The following is a 14,472-nucleotide window of genomic DNA, read 5'->3' on the forward strand; positions in this document are numbered from 1 at the left end:
ACTGTGGTCATGTCATTGACCAGGAGGGGCTGCACAAGTCACCTGACAAGATCGAAGCTGTTGTGAAGGCTCCCGCTCCGGAAAATGTATCCCAGTTGAGGTCGTTCCTAGGGTTGATTAACTATTACCATAAGTTTCTGCCAAATCTATCCACGGTGCTGCACCCGCTGAATGCTCTTTTGCAGAAAGAAGTACCATGGAAGTGGAGCGAGGACTGTAAGAAGGCCTTTCGCAAAAGCAAGGCATTGATCACCTCAGAGGAAGTGTTGGCTCACTTCAATCCAACGCTACCTATTCGTTTAGCTTGTGATGCTTCCCCTTATGGTATTGGAGCAGTACTCTCACACAAGTTGCCAAATGGCTCGGAAAGGCCAGTCGCATTTGCATCCAGATCATTGACCTCCGCTGAGCGCAACTATGCTCAGATAGATAGGGAGGCTCTCAGCCTGGTGTGGGGAGTAAAGAAGTTTAACCATTACCTGCAGGGCCAGAAGTTTACACTGCTGACAGACTACCAGCCGTTGGTATCCATATTCAACCCTAAAAAGGGCGTTTCCATTATGACAGCGCAAAGGCTACAGAGGTGGTCCCTTTTCCTAGGGGCACACCAATATGACATAGAATACAAAGGATCAAAACAGCATGGGAATGCTGACGGTTTATCGCGCCTACCATTGCCAACGGTAGAAGAGGCGCCTACAGTGGACCCAGTGGAGATGTTCCACTCAACCATAGTGGAATGTCTACCAGTAACAAATTCTACCATCGAAAAGGAAACGAGAAATGACCCGACTCTCTCACGAGTCTACGATTTAACGGTGAAGTGATGGCCAGCACATGGCGAACCACTGTTGCCAGCATTCTCGCAAAGAAGAGAGCAGCTGTCAGTGTGCCGAGGAACTTTGATGTGTGGATCCAGAGTGGTGATTCCACCCAAACTCCAGCATAAAGTGCTAAAGGAGCTTCACGAGGGGCATCTGGGTGGAGTAAAAATGAAGAACCTAGCCAGAGCGTTTGTGTGGTGGCCAGGTATCGATGGAGACATCGAAGAAATGACCAAGAGCTGTCTAGGATGCCAGAAGGTCCAAAACGCCCCACCACAAGCCCCTCTACATCCATGGGAGTGGCTCTCATCTCCATGGCAAAGGGTACATATCGACTTTGCTGGTCCATTTATGGACTCAATGTTCTTAATCGCGGTGGATGCACACTCCAAGTGGCCGGAGGTAATAAAGATGCCCTCCACCACCACGGAAAAAACCATCACAGTATTAAGGACCCTATTTGCCAGGAATGGGCTGCCGGAACAGATCTGTTCTGATAATGGACCGCAATTTGTATCCGAAGAATTCAGGAAGTTCTTAAAAAACAATGGGGTTAAGCACTACACGTCCGCCCCATACCATCCCGCCACCAATGGATTAGCCGAAAGGTTTGTCCAGACCTTCAAGAAGGCCATAAAGGCCATGGGTAATGAAGACATAAATCTACAACATAAGGTAGATAACTTCTTGTTGGCGTACAGGAATGCAACACATGCGATCACAAACCAAACTCCCGCCATGATGTTTTTCAATAGAAGACTAAGATGCCGGCTGGATTTGATCAAGCCAAACATCAGAAGGGACGTTGAGAATCGGCAATTTCAAGGAGTGACTGAAAGGCCAACTAGAACCTTCCAGATAGGTCAACAAGTTTTGGCCCGGGACTACCGTACCGAGAAATGGCAGCCTGGAACTATTTGCACACGACTAGGACCGCTGATGTATACCGTGGACATTGGTGAAAGCATAATAAGGCGCCACGTTGACCAGATCATCGAGTCATCCGAAAAGGGACAACCTACTCCACAACTCTATACGCCTAATGATGAAGCAGAGATACCCATAGCATCTACCTCCGATCCGGTGATACTGAAATCAGATGAACCCGACACTGGCATTCAAGCCGAATCGGCCTTGCCAAAAGAACCTACTACACCTCCGAAAACTACTACACCACCGAGGCGTTATCTGGACCGAGTCAGGAAGCCTCCAGAGAGACTGAATCTGTGAACTGTTTTTACATGAAGTTGTGTATATATATGTTATGATGTTATGTTTAATGGGGAATATATACTGTTAAGCTAAAAAGGGAGGATTGTAGTGTATGTAACCGTTCCACCTTTAAGAGAACTATTTTAAGGGTTGCACTACTTTATCTTGGCTGCTGTATACTGTAATACCGCTGGTGACCACACCAGTATATAAGTGCCGTGTAATGATTTATTGGGCAGTTCCGCCCTGACCTTCGACTTGTAAAGACCTGTTAAAGTTTACTCTTGTGGTCTGTGTAGTAATTCTCAATATAACACACAGACTTAACAGGGTGGAAGCAGGACAGAGCATGATGTGAGGAGGGAGAGGAAGGGAAAGATGGGAGAAGGGGTGGGTAGGGAAGGAAGGGAGAAAAGAGAGAGGGGAGAATGGAAAAGGGAGGATGGGGCGGTAAAGAAAGCAGACAATGAGGTGGAGGGTTTGGGGACAATCAAGCAGGGGATGGATAGACAGACCAGGGATGGGAGCTGAGAAGCTGACAGGCAAGGTTTGGGAGAGATAGCAGCTGGTGGGGGGGGGGGTTGGTGGCCGGGGAAGGCAGGATCAGCAGAGGCTGACACTGGATGAATGGAGACCAGTAAGGCCAGGTATGAGCAACTGGTAAGAAGATGCTGCAGTGCAAAAGTGGCGGATGGGGTGGAGAAGAGTGTCTGTTCACAATGGGTCTGGCGCACGATCAGTATTTGGCGGGAAAAAATTTGACAGTGTCAAAACAGAACAGTTCTATGGTTTGATCAGTATTTCAAATGTGAAAACCCCTGAGATACCTTACCCTGAAGCTAGAGGGGACGCTGGAGGCATGACCTTGGAACTCCCCAGAGGTGGCTGTTGGGCCTTGGGGGAAGGGTAGGGAGATTACCCGAGGGCCGAAAAATTAAAAGTTCAATTTATTAAATATGTTCTTTCAAAAAAGAGTAGAGTAGAGCAGGAACAACACATTAAACTTTTACATGACTATTTTAAAAGAAAGTATTTAAGAAAAATGATGAGTGAACAGGACAGCCAAAGGCTTACCAAAAGTGGGTAATGTAAAACTATTAAGATACTTAAAAGAAAGTGAATACTGGAGGAAGGGGTGAAGCAAAATCTACTTTGTACAAAGCATGTTGTTGATGTAAGAAGCTGCCCCTTGAGACTGATATACAACCCTCCTGTTGTTTCAGCGTACCTAACTTACTTAGCGTTTGATAGTCATAATCATGCAAATTCAAGTGCATTGAAAGATTTTTTACCTGACCTATCATATAGATCAAATTCAGAGAAGCTGGCATTTTTTTGTTCCAGATTTGTGTGCATCTTTATTCAGAGCACATTAGCTCCAGTAATCTCCTCTTTTCCTAAATCATATATTTCCCTATGATTTCACATATGCAGGTGATTAATGTATCAATATTACATGGCAAGTAACAGTACAGAAATACATGTATTCAGTCTTGAAGCTTGCTTTTAGCCACTAAAACCTGGAAATGATTGTTTGCGATATTAGCAAATGAATGTTGGTGCGATTCCATTTAAAATTAATGGGTTGAATAGAAGACACAGCAATGTCATCAATGTGGTACGGGTTCATCCACCAATTTCACCAACAATCATTTCTAGGTTGAACTTTCACATTTCCATCTCAAAGAACTGTTTTGTACGGCAAGTTTGCTAATGTGGCAAACAAATCACACGTGATTCGGCTTGTGCATTTTTCTAAATGAATGAATTTTCTGTATGTTTCAGAGAGTTTATCAATAGTCTGCGGCTATATAGGACTTTATATGGTGGATTGGCTGATCAACTGTGTGTCAATGACTTAGCAGCTGCTGATGGACTAGCTTGCTGGAATGGAGAAGATGTCGTGAAGAGGTGAGAGCCGTTCCATTGATGGACTGAGAGCTAGAGGCTAATCAGTTCTCAAATCTAATAAATCAGCGCTCTGTTGTTATACTTGTTTGATCGAGATGGTTTGTTATTCATTATTTTATTATTTCTGGTTACAGTTAATGCTGATGGATTTACAGTGGAGGCAAGATTAAAATATTAAAAGATCAAATGTATTTTTTCAATAAGTACTATTTGAATTGAATGTTGTAATTACATTTGTGTTTACAAATGTCAGCATGTAATTGGCAAACAGATGTGCCAGTCATTACTCCAATATCAACCGTGAAACCTTAAATCATTTATTTGTGTTGGTTTTCCACAGATTTTTATAAAAGTCTCTTTACAATGTTATCTTTATATTGTTGCTGATCTGATTTGCATCTTGAGAACTTCTGATGGTTTTAACATATTTTGATTAACATAATAGTATTAATCAGTTTGGTTGGAGCATGTCTGGGTTGTCTTGTCATCTACAAAAAATAATTGAAGGGATGTAATATCCAAATTGATCTTTGCTAATTAGATAGCCACTGTAATTTATTATCTCCATTCTATTTTAAAAATTGCATTTTAATTACATACATCATTCTGTTTTCTATACGTACAACCAATTAATTATATATTAAAAATGGTTCCAAAGATACTGCACCAGCAGATGGCATAGTCTACGTTATGTTGCGTGACTAACTGAGCATAATGGAGCAACAGCTAATGTTATATAACAGCCCCTTACTTAATCCTCAAAAATCCTAATGTATCTGTCAGGAAAAGGTTGTGATCCCAGGAACTTGAGATATGTGCAAGTGAGCAGAACAAAGTTTTGAAATAGCAAAACAATCCGAAAGCCCTTTTGTGATGCATATTATTGAAACTGAGTAAAGGAAAATGTATCATGACTGTTCAAGATCTCTCTGCCAGTCAATTTATGTGCAGATAAGTGGATGTGGAAACGAGGGTAAAATACTTGCTGGAAGCATAGCATTTTGCAAGAAATAGCTAACTGAAATGAAACATTTTTGCTCACCAATGATTAAAAAAAAATCTGAGAAATTCAAGATGGCTTCTGGACAGGCACCTCCCAGGGGAGCTCCTTGCTGTGCATCTCTATTCTTGAATATCCGGTGCCATCCTTTGCCCTTTCTCCCCCAATCTCCTCTCTTGCACTGTTTAAGTTTCCCTGGCTCTAATTCTGAGTGCATTTTAGCCCTAACTACAAGTTAACTGCTAGTTTAAAGTGCTCACTGCCCATCCCCCGATCTGGCTGCTCGTTGGCCGCGATTTTATTAATGGAGGCGGGTTGAGTGCGGGTCAGCTGGTTTCCAGCTTCCAGTCCCGCCCCAGCTGCTTCCGCTCCACAGATGTGATTTTGCCTTAATTGACCTTGTTAAGCCCGCCCTGCAGGCTTGCCGGCCAATTAACAGGAAGCGGGTCAGATGACGTCATTTGATGATGCATCATCTGCCGGTTTCCTTAAAGGGAACACGCACAATTTAATTTTGACAGTTGATTTCTCAGTGTGTGACAGCATTGAGGTGCTGAACACACTGACAATCACTGCACAAAGGTGACCTCTTACACCCAGCCTCTCCAATGACTCCCTCCATAGGCTGGAATAGATGGCAGCTGCAGGTGAGGTGACATAAGCGATTTGTCACTGGTGAGAGCGGTTCTCCCAATGAGGTGGCACTGGACATGGATTTAAAAACTTGTAAGCTAAAGAAATCTGTAAATGTATTAAAAATGCAGTACCCAACATTTTCTTTCCTCTGAGACTCACCATGTGCAACATTGGATCCTTCACACCACTTCTGCAGCTGTCATCATTCCACAAACATTACAGGAGACTCACAACCCGCCACACTTACCTGGCGTGGTGTCCGGACATCGGGAAACCCGAGCCAGAAGCAGCAAAATCCAAAAATAGGCTGACAACTACTGGCAAATACCTGTTAATAGGCAGCTAATTGCCTTTAATCCGCTTCCCGCCGCTAGGTGTCGGGTCCATTTGCAAATCGGGGACCCGACACTTGGGAAAGCTGGTTGGAGGCGGGTAGATGGCAGGATCGGAACCCGCCATCAATCAAAATTAATTTAACCTCTGACCCACCTCCAAACCCGCCCTCTGAGTGCTGGCAAAATCTCAAATTTAGCTCCCAAATTCCTGGACTTCTCTGGACATCAAGACTACACTTCTGCACTGGACTACACTAAGACTCTGATCTGCTGTGTCTCTGATCTGCTGCTCAGTTGTTTAAATTTTAAAGTAACTTTTGTCTAGCCTACAGCCCACCCCCACCTCTGCTGTTAGTGGCTGAGCCTGTGACTATCCTGCTGGTCCAACTGGTTTTCCAGCTTCCGTACCCCACCGCTGCTGTTAGTGGCTGAGCCTGTGACTATCCTACTGGTCCAACTGGTTTTCCAGCTTCCGTCCCCCACCGCTGCTGTTATCTGCTGAACCTGTGACTATCCTACTGGTCCAACTGGTTTTCCAGCTTCCGTCCCCCACCGCTGCTGTTATTGGCTGAGCCTGTGACTATCCTACTGATCCTACTGGCTTTTCAGCTTCAGCTACAGTCTGGTTCCTGGCCAGAGATTTACTCTCCTGGGCTGAAGTACATTTCTCCGCCGCTTCTGGACCTTATGGTGACCTTCAGTGTCGCCACCGGTTTTCTGCCCTGCAACCGATTCTGCACAACTCCTGGGTCTTCATTCCCACAGAAATACCTCCAGCAGTGCGTCCTCCGATACTCTACCCTTCAGATAGCTTCTGGACTCACTCACCCATCACACCTGTCTCCGAACCTGGATATCAGTTAATGAATGCTCCATGCTAACTCACTTTACCTATGTCTTTTATCTCACCAGGGGACCTCTGACTTTAACTCTGGACTCCCTCCTATTGTCTTCTCTCTATTCCCCGTTTACTACCAGGATATATATATCCTAATCTTGCTACAATACCAGGCCTATGTAACTTGAGTTTTCCCTGTGCCCATTCATGTGCGTGTTTTGGCTGTACCTCTGGAACCAAATCCATCACTTTATTTCCATTTTTTCTCCCCCTTTTTTTCTTTTCTCTTTATCCCTCCTAGACCCCTCTCTTCTGTTGTCATGCCTCATTTCCTTGCTCTCCTCTCGGGTACTCTGCCCTCCCAAATCCCTACCCCAGCCCTTTAACACTCCTCGACCGTCCCAGGATAAACTCCCTTTTAGAAAAGCCTACAGCTTCTCTCTTGGCATCCTCCAAAGGGCCCATCGAGGCACTTGTCGCTGCCTCCTTACGAGCAGCAACCCCAACTATCCTATCTGACCTTCCTGCCCAGCGCGCCCGCTGGGGGCTAATCTTTTCCATCCCACTTGCCCTTTCCAATGCTGACCCTGTGGATTCTGCCACTGGATCAGCTATCACCGCCCCTCTCCGCATCTCCCTCCAGAATGTCCATTCACTTGTGAACAAGGTCCTTGTCATCCATGAGATTATTATAGATGATTGCATCAACATCCTGGCCTTGACGGAAACCTACCTGATGGGTGATGACACCTTCCCCCTAAATGAAGCCTCCCCACCTGGCTATACCTTCCACCACTTGCCCCACCCAAACTGCCACGGTGGCAATGTGGCTCTTATCACCATATCACACCTTGGTCTGTCCCCCTACTCCTCTGGCACCTTCTCCTCCTTTGAGCATCTCACCTTGTTCCACCCCTCTCATCTCTCATTTAAAATCCTCATTCTCTACTGCCAACCCAAGTACCATGCCTATTTTCTCACTGAGATATCTTCACTGCTTTCCGTCCTCAGCCTCTGCACCGAGTGACTTCTCATCCTTGGTGATTTCAACTTCAATCTCAATTCATCCTGCTCTCTCTCCTCTGAATTGACTGCCCTCCTATCCTCCCTTAATCTCTCCCTCCATATAAACACCCCTACCCATATTCAATGCTACCACCTTGACCTTGCCATCTCTCATGGCCTCGCTACTCCCATTGTGTCAATCACAGATAAGGCCATCTATGGTCACTGCCTTGCATCGCTCTCCACCCACAGACCCTTTCCCCTCTCAACCCTACTTCCTTCTGTGCCCGCCCCTTAAAAAACTCTCTTCCAACACTTACAACTGCACTTTCAAAATCCCAACTGTCTAGCCTTTGGCCCTCCATTCACCATGACATTTCTGCAGCTATCGATCTGCTCAGGCACATCCGCTCCTCCACATTTGAAGCCCTAGTCCCCATTAAAACCATTACTCTCTCTCACCCTGGTCGTTCCCCCTGGTTGGCCCCCATCTCAACTCCCTTAAGTCCAAGGGATAAAGACTTGAATGTATATGGCTGTATGTTAGCCATTCATCGCTAGACCTGACTGGACCACAAAAAGCACCATCGACCTGATCTCCTTTGCCAAAACTGCTCAATATTTGCAAAGATAACCCCAGCACTTTTTCTCTGTTACAAACCGTCTTCTTAAACCCCTCTCCCCTGCCTCCTCCACCCTCAAATCCAACAAGTATGAAGATTTCATGGCCTTCTTTGTCACTAAGATTGAGACCATCCGATCAGCTGCCTCTGCCACTTCCCTTCTTTCCCCTAGCCCACCGGGCCAAACTTCCTCTAAGGTTCCTCCCTGCCCTAGCTCTGAACTCACATCTTTCTCCAGTTTCTCTCCTATATCCCCACATGCCCTCTCCGAGCTCATCTTGTCCTTGAGACCCACTTCCTGCTCCCTCAACCCTATTCCCACTAAACTTCCTTTTCTGGCTCCCATGTTAGCTGATATTGTTAATGGTTCTCTCTCCTCAGGTACTGCCCCCCCTCCCCGGCAACTCTGCCATCATCGCCCCTCTCAAAAAACCAACCCTTGACCCATCTGTCCTTGCAAATTACCGCTCCATCTCCAACCTCCCTTTCCACTCCAAAGTCCTTGAACGTGCTGTCACCTCCCAAATCCATGCCAATCTTTCCCGGAATTCCATGTTTGAATCCCTCCAATCAGGTTTCTACCCCTTTCACAGTACCAAAACGGCTCTTATCAAAGTCACAAATGACATCCTATATGACTGTGACCAAGGTAAGTTGTCACTCCTCGACCTTCTCAACCTGTCTGCAGCCTTTGACACTGTTGACCACACCATCCTCACCAATGCCTCTCCACCGTCATCCAGTTGGGTGGGACTACATGTGCCTGGTCCCATTCTTATCTATCCAGTCATAGCCAGAGAATCACCTGTAACGGCTTCTCTTCCCACTCCCACACCGTTACCTCTGGTGTCCCCCAAGGATCGATCCTTGGCCCCCTCCTGTTTCTCATCTACATGCTGCCCCTTAGCTACATCATCCGAAAACACGTCAGGTTTCACATGTACGCTGATGACACCCAGCTTTACCTCACCACCACCTCGCTCGACCCCTCCACTATCTCTAAATTTTCAGACTGCTTGTCCGGCATCCAGTACTGAATGAACAGAAATTTCCTCCAACGAAGTATTGGGAAGACCAAAGCTATTGTCTTCAGTCCCCGCCACCAACTCCATTCCCTAGCAACTGACTCCACCCCTTTCCCTGACAACTGTTTGAGGCTGACCAGACTTTTCGCAACCTTGGTGTCGTTTTTGACCCTGAGATAAGCTTGTGACAACACATCTGTGCAATCACTAAGACCGCTTATTTCCACCTCTGTAACATCGCCCGACTGTGCCCTTGCCTCAGCTCATCTGCCACAGAACCCCTCATCCATGCCTTTGTTACATCTAGACTTGACTATTCCAACGCACTCCTGGCTAGCTACCATCTTCCACCCTCCATGAACTTGTGATCCAAAACTCTGCTGCCTGTATCCTAACATAGAAACATGGAAAATAGGAGCAGGAGTAGGCCATTCGGCCCCTCGAGCCTGCTCCGCCATTTAATGAGATCATGGCTGATCATCCAAATTCAGTACCCTGTCCCTGCTTTCTCCCCATATCCCTTGATCCCTTTAGCCTTAAGAAATATATCTAACTCATTCAATTCAATTCAATTCAATTCAATTTTATTTGCCATATGTAACTAGTACAATGGAATGCTTACTCCCCATAGGGACACGTCAGCTATTCTTACAGCGCGTGTTCAGAAAGTCAATTCTTTGGCATCCAGTGGCAGTGGGAGCACGATGTCCTTCAGCCGCTCCGTCTTCCTCGTCACCGCGGCCTCCTCCTCACTGTTGCCGGCTCGGCTCCATGTGTGGTGGCCTGCTTCTCCCGCTCACCCTCTGGCCACCATTCCCGGCTCCCCTCCTCCCAGTCGGACTGCGAGTCGTCGTGGCTGCTGCTGCTGCTCGATGCGCTGCGCTACCTCCGCCCGACTCGCCGAACACATCCTCCGGTCGCTGCGGCCTCCACCTCCCCGTCACCGGCTCCACGGTCCGACGGCCCGAGGCCTGCTTCTCCCGCTTCCGGTCCGGCCTCTGGCCGCCATGCTCAGCTCCCCTCCTCCCAGTCGGAATGCCTTCCCGCTGAGGAGCTGCCGGCCGACGAGCTGTAGCAGGTCGACATGGCTGCTGCTGCTGCTCGATGCGCTGCGCTGCCTCCGCCCGACTCGCCGAACACCTCGCTCCGGTTGCGGGAGCGAGCGGCGAGAGCGGGCCGCCCGAAGCAGGGAGAGCGCGCTAGCACCGGACCGTCTCGGTCGCCATCTTGACTCTGCCATCTTGACTTCTTGAATATATTTAATGAATTGGCCTCAACTGCCTTTTGTGGTAGAGAATTCCACAGGTTCACCACTCTGGGTGAAGAAATTCCTCCTCATCTCTGTCCTAAATGGCTTACCCCTTATCTTTAGACTGTGACCCCTGGCTCTGGACTCCTCCGCCATCTGGAACATCCTTCCTGCATCTAGTCTGTCTAGTCCTGTTAGAATTTTATAAGTTTCAATGAGATCCCCTCTCATTCTTCTAAACTCCAGCGAATATAAGCCCAATCGACCCAATCTCTCATCATACGTCATTCCTGCCATCCCAGGTATCAGCCTGGTGAATCTTCACTGCACTCCCTCCATGGCAAGAACATCCTTCCTCAGATCAGGCGACCAAAACTGCACACAATACTCAAGGTGCGGTCTCACCAAGGCCCTGTACAACTGCAGCAAGACATCCTTGCTCCTGTACTCGAATCCTCTTGCTATGAAGGCCAACATACCATTTGCCTTCTTAACCACCTGCTGCACCTGCATTCTTACCTTCAGTGACTGGTGCACAAGGACACCCAGGTCTTGTTGCACTTCCCCTTCTCCCAATCTATTGCCATTCAGATAATAATCTGCCTTCCTGTTTTTGTCACCAAAGTGGATAACCTCGCATTTATCCACATTATACTGCATCTGCCATGCATCTGTCCAATCACCCAACCTGTCCAAATCATACTGGAGTTTCTCAGCATCCTCCTCGCAGCACACGCGCCCTTTGTGTCGTCTGCAAACTTGGAGATATTACATCTAGTTCCCTCGTCTAGATCATTAATATATATTGTGAATAGCTGGGGTCCTAGCACCGATCCCTGCGGTACCCCACTAGTCACTGCCTGTCACTTGGAAAAAGACCCGTTTATTCCAACTCTTTGCTTCCTGTCTGCCAACCAGTTCTCTATCCAAGTCAGTACGTTACCCCCAATCCCATGTGCTTTAACTTTACACACTAATCTCTTATGCGGGACCTTATCGAAAGCCTTCTGAAAGTCCAAATGCACCACATCCACTAGTTCTCCCTTATATATTCTACCAGTTACATCCTCAAAAAATTGTAGTTGACTCGCACCAAGTCCCGTTCACCCATCACCCTTGTGCTCGCTGATCTACATTGCCTCCCGGTTAAGCAATGCCTTGATTTTTAAAATTCTCATTGTTGTTTTGAAATCACTCCATGGCCTCACCCCTCCCTATCTCTGCAATCTCCTCCAGCCCCACAACCCCTGAGATATCTACATTACTCCAATTCTGACCTCTTACGCATCCCCGATTTTAATCACTCAACCATTGGTGGCCGTGCCTTCAGCTGTCGAGGCGCTAATCTCTAGAATTGCCTCCGTAAACCTTTCTGCCTCTCTACCTCTCTTTCTTCCTTTAAGATGCTCCTTAAAACCTTCCTCTTTCACCAAGCTTTTGGTTAGCTGCCCTAATATCTCCTTATGTGGCTCTGTGTCAAATTTTATTTGATAACGCTCCTGTGAAGCACCCTGGGATGTTTAATTACATTAAAGATGCTATATAAATGCAAGCTGTTGTTCAATATGCAGTTTTTGGACTGTGAGTTAACTCCGGAACATCAGAGGTGCAAGGTCTACCTATGGGAGTAACCTGTGTTGCTGAACCTGTGAGAATATCTCTGAGAGACCAGAAATTCGTAACAGCTGGCAAACTTATTTATCAATTGACTCTTTCCTGTGTCATTAATTCCATTGGACTGTTAGCACTAGCTGTTCTTCTCTCTCTTCAGCAGCCCATCTATCATTTCCTCAACATCATAACTTCAGTAGATAATTTACTAGCCTATTGAATTTATCTTAAACCAAAAGCAACTGTCTACACATTGCACCATTCAATTTCTTACTGCTTCTTTTTCCTCACTGTAGCCTAGCTCCATGAAGCTGCTCTGACATTTCCTCAGTTTCCTCCTGCTCCTCTTCCTCAGTAGCACCCTTAGTATCACGCAGGGCCTGAAATAAATTTGACACTTATTTCTTGTGTTAACTCATTATTTTTGCCTTTCTTACTGCCTCTTCTCACTATAATATTCCTGCCTCTTCTATCAGCTACTTTTCTCTACCAGCATTTCCCTAACATGCCCTTCGTGTCTCTTTTCCATGTGATACCCAGCTTTCTCTCCTAGTGGATCCAGAACAGTGATCATAGCATCATAAGGTTTAGATTAGCTATGGAAAGAACAGGGAGCAATCTAGAGTAAAAATACTTAATTGGAAGAAGGCAAATTTCAGTGGGATGAGAATGGATCTGGCCTGAGTAAACTGGAATCAAAGATTGGCAGGAATAACGGTAGTGGAACAATGGGCCTTTAAAGAGGAAATAGCTTGGGTACAATCGAGGTACATTCCCACTAAGGGGAAAGGTAGGGCAACTAAAGTCAGAGCTCCCTGGATGACGAAAGAAAAGAAAGATGTGCATTTATACAGCGCCTTTTATGACCACTGGACTTCTCAAAGCACTTTACAGCCAATTAAGTATTTTTGAAATGGAGTCACTGTTGTAATTTGGGAAACGTGGCAGCCAATTTGTGCACAGCAAGCTCCCACAAACAGCAATGTGATAATGAGCAGATAATCTGTTTTTGTTATGTTGTTTGATGGATAAATATTGGCCAGGACACCGGGGATAGCTCCCCTGCTCTTCTTCGCAATAGTGCAATGGGATCTTTTACGTCCAACTGAGAAAGTAGACAGGGCCTTGGTTTACTGTTTCATCCGAAAGAGGGCACCTCCGACAGTGCAGCACTCCCTCAGTACTGCACTGGAGTGTCAGCCTGGATTTATGTGCTCAAGTCCCACTCCAGGGACTGGAACCCACAACCTTCTGACTCAGAGGCGAGTGTGCAAGAGAGAAAGAGATAGAGAGAAAGATGAAGCAGAAAAAGAGCGTGTATGACAGATGTCAGGTGGAGAATACATTTGAGAATCAGGCTAAATATAGAAAGTTCAGTGGAGAAGTGAAAAAGAAAATAAGAGGGGCAAAGAAAGGGTATGAGAATAGAATGGCAGCTAACATAAAAGTTTATCCAAAAGTCTTCTATAGGCATATAAATAGTAAACGGGTAGTAAGAGGATGGGTGGGCCGATTAGGGACCAAAAAGGAGACCTATGCATGGAGGCAGAGGGTATGGCTGAGTTACTAAATTAGTACTTTGCATCTGTCTTCAACAAGGAAGATGATGCTGCCATAGACATAGTAAAGGAGGAGGTAGAGGAGATATTGGATGGGATAAGAATTGATAAAGATGAGGTACCACAAAGGCTGGCTGTACTTAAAGTAGATAAGTCACCAGGACCGGATGGGATGCATCCTAGCATGCTGGGGGAAGTGAAGGAAGAAATCACGGAGGTACTGGCCATAATCTTCCAATCCTCCTTAGAAACGGGGGTAGTGCCAGAGGATTGGGGAATTGCAAATGTTACACCCAGGTCAAAAAAGGGTGTAAAGATAAGCCCAGCAACTATAGGCTGGTCAGTTTAACCTCGGTAGTGAAGAAGCTTTTAGAAACAATAATCAGGGAAAAAATTAAGAGTCACTTGGACAAGTGTTGATTAATTAAGGAAATCCAGCACGGATATGTTAAAGGCAAATCGTGTTTAACCAACTTGATCGAGTTTTTTGATGTGTAAACAGAGAGGGTTGATGAGGGCAATGCAGTTGACGTGGTGTACATGGATTTCCAAAAGGCGTTTGACAAGGTGCCACATAAAAGGCATGCCAACAAAGTTGAAGCCATAGAATAAAATAGACAGTGTCAGCATGAATACCAAATTGT

General features: G+C 46.2%; 1 protein-coding gene across 1 annotated transcript in view; it reads left to right on the plus strand.

The window, feature by feature from the left end:
* Nucleotides 1-14,472, plus strand: part of LOC147111515 (glypican-5-like) — a 1,571,270-nt gene that overhangs the window by 509,607 nt on the left and 1,047,191 nt on the right. The window contains exon 4 of the mRNA XM_085998559.1: nt 3,822-3,947. Within this exon, the coding sequence (XP_085854685.1) occupies nt 3,822-3,947 (126 nt within the window). The remainder of the gene's footprint in view (nt 1-3,821; nt 3,948-14,472) is intronic.

The sequence above is a fragment of the Somniosus microcephalus genome, chromosome 10, assembly GCF_052327205.1.
Source record: "Somniosus microcephalus isolate GS21.2 chromosome 10, FLI_Smic_1.0, whole genome shotgun sequence".
Lineage (NCBI taxonomy): Eukaryota > Metazoa > Chordata > Chondrichthyes > Squaliformes > Somniosidae > Somniosus > Somniosus microcephalus.